General features: G+C 42.9%; 1 protein-coding gene across 2 annotated transcripts in view; it reads left to right on the forward strand.

The window, feature by feature from the left end:
* The window catches only part of SMPD3 (sphingomyelin phosphodiesterase 3), a 228,625-nt gene extending 219,614 nt beyond the window's left edge, over nucleotides 1–9,011 (forward strand). For both annotated transcript variants that reach the window (XM_006117573.3, XM_006117574.4), the window contains 2 exons: nucleotides 468–630; nucleotides 2,943–9,011. In XM_006117573.3, the coding sequence (XP_006117635.1) occupies nucleotides 468–630; nucleotides 2,943–3,044 (265 nt within the window). In that variant the 3' untranslated portion in view covers nucleotides 3,045–9,011. The remainder of the gene's footprint in view (nucleotides 1–467; nucleotides 631–2,942) is intronic.
* Nucleotides 9,012–9,302: the final 291 nt, after the last annotated feature.

Consider the following 9,302-nt stretch of genomic DNA (forward strand, 5'->3'; position numbering starts at 1 on the left):
GCTGGAACTCCATGGCCGCTGCTTGACCCTGAGCTCCGCAGCCGCTACCAACCCCTGCTACCTCCCAGCCACAGGGGGCAGAACTCTGCTGCACCGTCCACCCCCACATGCGTATGTAGTGATTGGCATCATGAGATCAAGTGCTAGCTCCTACCTGAGTCACCAGTCCCTCCCCTCCCCCTGCTCCCCACTGCACTTCTGCCACACAGGACCAGGAATGTTGCTGGACCAGAGAGTCCCAGTTAAGGGAGGTAAACCCATATAACCTGATGCTGTACATGACATGCCCGAAACAATGGATTTCACACTGCAATTTGCACTGGAACTGTCTAGGTATGTGTGCAGCACACAGTACAACGGGGTCCTTGTCCTGCTGCAATACAATACTGACCCCAACCCTAAGCTTATTCTACACTTAGGGATAGAGCTGGTAGATCCTTAACAGGCTGGTATTTTTTTTATAACAGGGTGCTGGAAAGTGAAGAAGGGAGGAAAGGCTATGTGGTGTACCCTACCAGCAAGAACCATAGTTCAAGTCAAAAGGGGAGAAAGGCATCACTCAAAGGCAGCGGGAGGAGGATTGACTACATGCTTTACACGGAAGAGGGTATTTACCTGGAATGGAAAGTGGTGAGTTTTCTAGTAAACTGTAACTCAAAATGTGAAGTGCTCAGGTGGTGCGCACTCAGCCCTGCAGATCTGCTCAGAGGGCTAAAGTCAAACTCGCATCTCCAAAGGAAACTCACCATTCAGACCCTCTCTTCCCCTTTCGACTCTGGGTGGTCTGTTACTACTTGGGAGTGAGAGAATGTGGCTTGGGGGGAGAGGAAGAGATGCACCAACTACTCAACTGTATAAACAACCAAAGATAACATCTGCCAAACTTTCACACGCTTGGACTCTGTTCAGGAATGTATCAGATCTCAAAAATGGGCTCAGATCAAATGGTTTTGATCCCAACATTTGACTAGTAAATACATCCCCTGTTCTATGTTAGATCATGTGTATGTAGTGACTGGCATAATGGGCTCCAAGTGCTAGCTCCTCCATGCTTTGAAGAGAGTTTGGCCATGGGCAGAGGGATGGGGGAGGGAATGAGAGATGTTGTCCTAGGGCCATGGTCACCAACCAGTAGATCGCGATCTACCGGTAGATCTCAGGGGCTCTAAGAGTAGCTCTTGAGCCCTCTCTGAACTGCGCACCTGTGCAGTACATTTACATTAGATTTCCTCATTTGAGGAGCAGCTACTCACCAAGCAACAACACAGGAGAGTAGCTGCGAGGAATGGTGGGAGGTCGGGAGGGCTGAAACACCCCAGCCAGCTGACTGTGGCTTTCAGCTGAAAGAGGCTGCCCCACGCTTTATCTGATCAGCGGCTTCTCCTCTGTGCCTGCCCACGTGAAGCGTGGTGCACCCTGGCTGAGCGCCATGGCCAGCTGGCTGGGCAGCCACTTCTCTTTCCTCCAGCCTGGCTGCCCTGCGCTCAGCCCAGGGAAGCTGTGTCTAGCTCCAGCTGTGCTGGAGCAAGCTTCCCGGGCTGAGCGCAGGGCAGCCGTGCGGGAATGAAGAGAAGCGGCTTCCCAGCCAGCTGGCCATGGCGCTCAGGCAGGGAGCACCACACTCCACGTGGGCAGGCACAGAGGGGAAGCCGCCCGATCAGCTAGAGCGCAGTTCAGCCTCCTCCAGGCTGAAAGCCACAGCCAGCTGGTCAGGCAGCTTCTTCTCTGCACCAGCCCACGTGGAGCATGGTGCACCCTGGCTGAGCACCACTTCCAAATGTTGAAAAACCACTTCCAAATGTTGGAAAATCCTTTTTTAAAAAGCAGCAGTATAAGGATTGGGGATAGCAAGTGATGGAGAGGAGGAGAATAGAGAGGGCGGGGCTTCAAGGAAGGGGCGGGGCTTCAAGGAAGGGGCGGGGCAGTAGATCTTGGCTTGGTCTGTCATTTAAAAAGTGATCTTGGGTGTAAAAAGGTTGGAGACCACTGTCCTAGGGTCAGTGGTAAGCTTTTTGCCATCCCTGTGAACGGCTATCCACGTTACGAGCCTCTGAATATCCCAGTTCACAGATGCTCAAAGACTTAGTAAAGTTTGGCAGCTAATCTGTGTGTGAAGGTTGTCTGCACTGGGCATGCACCACCCGAGATCCGTTGGAACTGAGCAGGACTTTCCCTGCTATTGGTCCTCCTGGCTATTGGGGACCATTGTGACCCAGGTCCAAAACTGGGTGACACCGAATACCTCAGTGTTCCTGCTACTAAAGCCCAGACAACATGAAAGAGACAGAGGAATCAGCTTGACATCAGTTCAGAGGGTTCAGGGGACAGAACTGGGGAGAGGGAGCCTGGGATGAGGGCTGGGACAAGGACAGATTGGAGAGCCAAGTGGCAGAAGGCTGTGTAATAAACTGAAGTGAATTACCCTCTGACCTGGAACTGAAAAGAGAGGGACTTCATAACTCCCACAGCGTCTATCCGTTTACTAGTGCTATCTAGTGGCAGACATCTGTGACATAGAGACAGCTGAGATCAGGATGGGTCCGCATGATGGATTTGATTTTTTTCCCCGTTTACAGTTCAGCTTCCTCGTGCATTTGCATTATGACAGTCTTTAAGTCTATGATTACACACTATTTTCCCCACACACAGGGTACCTGCCTTATCATGGTGTAACCTGTGCACTCCAGCAGACAGAGCCACCCTTCCACCCCACCCCTCCACCCTCTCGGACACTGATTGCACTCTTCCCTTGAGCTTTCTGTGGCACACTCATTCCCCCTGTAGCACAGTGGATCCTTTGTCTTTTGGGCTCTCATGGAAACAGAGAGACATGTTTTGGGCTTAAGAAAGTAAACTGGGAGGAGATGTGGAAAATACAAGCCCAATGCATTTTGAATATACCTCACTGATTTTTGCACTTTCCCCTTTTGTTCCTTTTGCAGGAAGTTGAAGAGTTCAATTTTATTACACAGTTAGCAGGTTTGACAGACCACCTGCCAGTGGCTATGCGTCTGATGGTATCTACAGGGGAAGAGGATTCATAAAACTGACCAGCTTAGTCAGAAGATTAGAAGAGGGAAGTTTCAATTTGACCTATATCAGAGGATAAGAAAGAACTCTTCTGGTGCCACATTAAGATAGATAACTAGACCTGACCCAGGCTACCTCTCCACAACTCAACTGGCTTTCAAGTTCCTCTCAAAATGTACCAGCATCGGAGGAAATAAAGGGAAGAAATTATGTGGGTTGGGACCAATAAAAAACCATTGTAACAAGTTGGTCAGGTAACAGGGCAGGGCTGTATCTCATCGCTTTCACTGTGGACCAAAAGGAACCGAGATGGAAGTCCTTATTCCTTTTGAACCAGTGCCATTCTTACTAAAACATGTTTTTATACTAATATATAGCACAATTTAGTTTGTAATCCGTCTGTGAGTTAGTGCTGCTCAATGGATTTTTGCATAATATCTTTGTAAAACTAAGCTAAAGCTTTTTTTCTTTTCTTTTTCCAAGCCTGTTAATGTCGTAGTAGTATGCCTGCATCAGTAGCATGCGCCCGCATTGCATGCCACTCTGAGATAAATAGTCATTAAGATACCATGGGGGAAATAAGCATAGAAATAGAAATTCAAAATCAGAAGCTACCCAAGAAAAGCATTCTGGGATTGGCTAAACATTTTCCAATCAACTTAATGGACTTTAAAAAAAAAATCTGCACCCAATTTGCAATAAGAATCTTACCCTTTCAGAGTCCTCTCTAAGGATTATTATTAAAAATCAGATGTTAAAAGTTTAAAAATCTAGTCCCAGAATCCTTATTCCAACTATATGCCCATTAAAATCAACAAGAGTTTTGCCTGGGTAACAGCTCCAGAATAGGGCCTAAGTTTGCTAACTACATGATGCCACTTTTGAATGTCTTAGGGTTCCTTCCCCACATTTAGGGCAGTTCTGACTTACAGTATGAGGTTATATAGAATTGTATGGTTATCGATTCACGTGGTATCACTGATAATATCAGAGGGTCAATTCTCTTCTTTGATTGGAAACAATGAATGAGGAAAGACTTGTGACGAACATGCAAGACACAAAGTGATGATTTCAGAGAACAGATGAAGAAAGCAGAGTGTGTTTGACAAGACAGGTTGGGACACTGATTTTCAAAGGAACAGAAACTGATGGCAGAATAAAAAAACAAAAAAAGGGCACTAAAACCTGAAGCCTTTTTTAAAGGAGAACTCTTCTTGTGATCTGAAAATAATTTTTTAATGTGTGGAACACAGCCCTGCATTTTTGTGCCCTCAGTCTTCACTAGAGTCTCGGCTGGTTAATTTTTTTTTTTTTTTTTTTTTGTGGTGGTGGTTTTCTCTTTCCACTGCACAAACCTCCATCAGCCACTCCTTTTAGCAGCGAGTGCTTTCTTTACTGCCCTATCCCAGTGCCCTACCCTTTTCACCTTCCTGTCTCCCCTACTCATTACATTTCAAAAGGGATTCATAATTGAGCATACTGGCCCTTTGTCCATTTAGGGATGTAAAATGAGGCAAAAGCAAAGGAGGGGATGGAAGCCAATGAGCATGCCATACTAAAGAAATAGGCTTTTGCTCTTCTGAAGAAGAGTATTCTATTGAAAAGAATACCTCTGGGCCCACACGACCTGCTAATTTACCTGTTGTTCCTTAATCAAAGTCATTCTCCTTAACCTCACTCCATTTTTACACTGTTTTCCCCATTCTCTACCATGTATTTGGGGATTTTTTTAAGGACAATTTTTAAAGGAAAGGAAATTCACCTCTCAGTTGCACACAAACTTTCACCAGTTTAAACATTTTGTTAGTCAATATGATGTAAATCTCTCTGTAGAATACTTATTATCCTTTAAACCTGTTATAGGCTTAAAATCATACAGATTCTTGCATGAGTTTAACTGCCTCCATTTAAAAACCAAATACTTAGTTAAAGCCATGTCACTCTGCATGTGGAGAAGCAGTTAGTCAGTTTCTTTCATTAGCACTGAGATCACTGGCTAGAGCCAGACAGTTTTCCTCTCCTCAGTCTTGACCCATCATATCCTTCATTTTTCAGTCCTGGGCTCCCTTGAACACATACTGCCTCTCACAACTAAATTGTGCCAAACTACATGGGGGACAGTGAAGTGCAATAGAGATTAGAATGAGACCAAATTTAGCATCCCTTTTGGTCTAAACAAGAATTGAAACCAAGTGCTGAGAGGCAGAAGCCTACTGCACTACTTATTCCCCTCTGTAGCTTTCTGTATGCACAGAGTAGGTGCGCACATGGTTTCCTGGTTTCTTTGCTCTGCAGCTAGCTCAGAAAGACTTTGAAAAAAATGCTTGTAATCCTATTTTCTATCTTGTTTGTATTTTATTAACCTTTTAAAAAACAGTATCAATAGCAATTTGTGTGCCGACCAGCAGCTATGCTGCCATATTACTATCAGTAGTAGAGCTACATCGGAGGTATAGTATTTTTAATAGCTTTCCTAACAATGTAAATTAGTTTGATATCAAATTCACTGATTATCAGTTAGTTGCTGAATTTATTGACACCGTGTGGGATGTAAACATAACAATTACTGCCAAACAATGTTACACTATTTACAGTAAAAACTAATGATGTCTAAATTACTGTCAGTTTAATTCCGTGAAGTCATACTGACTCTAAAAGACAGGCACTTACCTTACACTTTTAGGATATGATGAGAGACACCTTTTCAATTCTGAAGTAAACAGATTCTTAGATTTTGATGTTCCAAATTTTTCAGTGCTCTCTGTTTTTAATGGTTGATAAATGCATAGTTATAAAATAGTCACTATTTGAAACAAAATACACCAACTAACCAATACAGTTAGTTGTTACTAAACTTACAGATCTAACCTTGCAAGAGGGTGATGCTAAGAGGTACAGTATTGTGACTTCTTTGTACAAATGCTCTTTGCTTTATTACATCGATCCTGTGCCTTCTGATGCCTTGATACACGAGAGGGATTTAGAGCATTATAGAACATACACTTTCCAGAGCATATGCTCCAGAGAACAGAAGACAGGACTATGCAGCACTTTAAAGACTAACAAGATGGTTATTAGGTAGTCTTTAAAGTGCTGCATAGTCCTGTCTTTTGTTTCAGCTAGACCAGACTAACATGGCTGCATCTCTATCACTACTCCAGAGAACAGTGCACTTTGTGAAAGAGGAACAGAAGTCTCATTCTCCACATCGATTCAAAAGGAGCCATTCAGACCATACACTACTGGCAGAATATTGATTTTTTTTTTAAAGCCTTAAAACTCAGGTCATGTGATGGCATATTTTTATTTTCATTAATGTTTTTTAAATAACTACCACAGGATATTAAGACTCAAGCAGCTCCTAGAAAATAAATCCCAGCCTGATTCAGGACAGCATGACCACCCCTACTAACAGTATGACTATGTCTACACTCGCTGCTTCTTGCGCAGCTATGGCCGTTCTTGCGCATTGATCTGCAGAACGTCCACACTGCCCGCCTGCTCTTGCGCAGGGAAATTTACAGTACAGCGTGGTAAGAGAGGGCTTCTTGCATAAGAGCTACGCTCTTTTTTAACAGGTATAAGCCCTCTTGTGCAGGAGCTCTTGCTCAAGCAGGCAGTGTGGACTCTCGGCAGGGATTTCTTGCGCAAGAAAGTCCTATGGCTAAAATGGCCACCAGAGCTTTCTTGCGCAAGAAAGCGTCCACACTGCCATGGGCGCTCTTATGCAAAAGCACAGCTCGCACATGGCAGTGTGGACGTTTTCTTGCACAAGACTTCTTGCGCAAGAAGCTGTGAGTGTAGACATAGCCCAAGTGTTTCCCAAAGAGTATGAGTCAAACTCTCAATAGCTACTTACCCTACTGGGCATAGGAATTTTCAGAAGAGTGTGTGTATCTCCGAAGAGTGTGTGATGATACTATTTTTTGTTTAATAACCTAACATCAATACCAGTTCTTGATAAAATGACTGTGGACATCTTAGATGAAGTGTCACTGAATGGCTTTTTAAAAAGACACAATACACATATGCTCTGAAGAGTCAACTTCTGCTTTTGTTACACTCAATTCTCGTTTTACAAGGACAGTGTTGTTAGAACAGGAGAATGTTCCTTAAATGAGTATAAACAAAGGCTATCATTTTCAAAAAAGCCTCAGGATTTTAGACACCCAAATCCTATTGGCTTTCAATGGGAGATGGGTACCTAACACCCTTAGGGTGTGTCTACACTAGCTTGGTAGTTCGAACTAGGTAGGCAAATGAAGGCAACCGGAGTGGAACGAGGTGTACCGGTAGTTCGAATTAGAGATTAAAATTCAAACTACCTACTCCGTGCCACATGTAGCCATGGGCACGGAGTTCAAACTAAGGGGGATTTAAAAATGGCGGCGCCCGGAAAAATGCAAATGAAGCCCAGGATATTTAAATCCCGGGCTTCATTTGCAATTCTGGTTGCCCTCATTTGCCTACCTAGCTCGAACTACCCTTAGAATCATAGAGTACTAGAACTGGAAGGGACCTTGAGAGGTCATCCAGTCCAGTCCCCTGCCCCCAGGCAGGACCAAGCATGGTCTATATCATCCCTGACAGACGTCTATCCAATCTGCTCTTAAATACTGTATCTCTAGTGATGGAGATTCCACAACCTCCCTAGGCAACTTATTCCAGAGTTTAACCACCTTAACAGGAAGTTTTTCCCAACATCCAACCTAAACCTCCCTTGCTGCAATTTAAGATCATTGCTGCTTGTCCTATCATCAGAGACCAAGGAAAACAATTTTTCTCCCTCCTCCTTGTAACACCCTTAGGCATCTTTGAAAATGACAGCCCAAAAGAAAAGTCTCAAACCTTTCTGGGCACATTCAGATCTGGTTAATGTGTGCACTATTTGCTTGCTGGCGTGGGGCTCTGAAAGGTATCAGTGGACAATATGTGATCATATGAGATACCATGCTACGTCTGCAACAAGCACTGAGGAAGAGAGCTTGTGACATTACTGTTGAATTCCACAGTGTAACATTTATGTTTTGGTTAATGTATTCTGATGTGGTTTGCATGGTGGCAGTTAGACTCAGTTTAAGCAGCCATTCAAGTTACCAGCAACAATGGGCTGCTCAATACAGGTGACCTAAGGAAAATGACTTTTACTTAATATTGGCTTCAAGGAGAGTTGGCGATACTCTGCATTTTGTTGAACTGCATTCTGCAACTGAGGTTACTTTGAGACAGTCTCCGAAGAGAGGATGTTTCCTAGTAAAAATTGTCTTTTACACATCACTGCAATGTCTTGTCCCATAGCTATGACAGCTAATCTCTAACTCCTACCTGTTGGATAAAGCATGAAGCTTTACTATGGGACCTTCAGTTATTTCCCTTTTAAACCTTTTTTAATGGCTCTTCTCCAGTGATTCAGATTAAACAGATCTGACTGTCCCCAGCTTAATATAAGGAGCAATCAGGCCACTTTTGATTGGGTTGAGTTCAGCCCAACTCTGAAAATTATTTTTCTCCTCTCCTTTTGGATCAAGAGGAATGAGAGAAGAGGCATGTGTAGGATTCATGAGTGTTCCTGGTTATCCTCCATCATGTCCCTGATCACTAAAGTAGGTATTCCTGAAGATTGTCCATAACCATCTTGTTTTAAATATGACTATTAATCTTGATGCTTTTTAAATATTGTATTAATGCTGAGGTTTAGAAACCAGATATAAAATAACTTTTTTATTTCAATGATTTTTTGGTATTGTATCCTGGGACCTAATGTTTTTATATGGTAAGCACACAGCTGACATTTTGTTATAAATGTATACAAAACAAAAAAATCAAACATGTTCATTGTTTTCTTTGCCTGTAAGAAAACCACAGTCTTACACCTGATGAAAAACAAGATATTTTGAAAAAAGAATCACTTTTTTTCTTTACTGGTGCTGAAAGGAATTAATGGTTGATTCAAATGAGATAATAAAATGTCAAGGCTCAAATATTTCTCTGCATTCCACGTATTACTTTTGTTTCAATGTGTTGGAGTCTAAAAAATTAATGTTAAAAAGAGTCAAATGCAGCCAATAGAACTATAATTCTTTATTAAGTTTTCCTATGAAGTCTCATTATGCTGTCATTAGTTATATTATAGTAACATCTACTTTTCCCAACTGAGATTCCACTGTGCTAGGCACTATTCAAACACATAGGAAGACAATTTTTCCTGTAATGAAGAGCTCTGCAATCTAAACTATTAAAGGAAGGGAGAAATAAAAGAATTAGCCCTATTT

Source organism: Pelodiscus sinensis, chromosome 12 (assembly GCF_052426305.1).
Source record: "Pelodiscus sinensis isolate ZL-2025 chromosome 12, ASM5242630v1, whole genome shotgun sequence".
NCBI classification, from domain to species: domain Eukaryota; kingdom Metazoa; phylum Chordata; order Testudines; family Trionychidae; genus Pelodiscus; species Pelodiscus sinensis.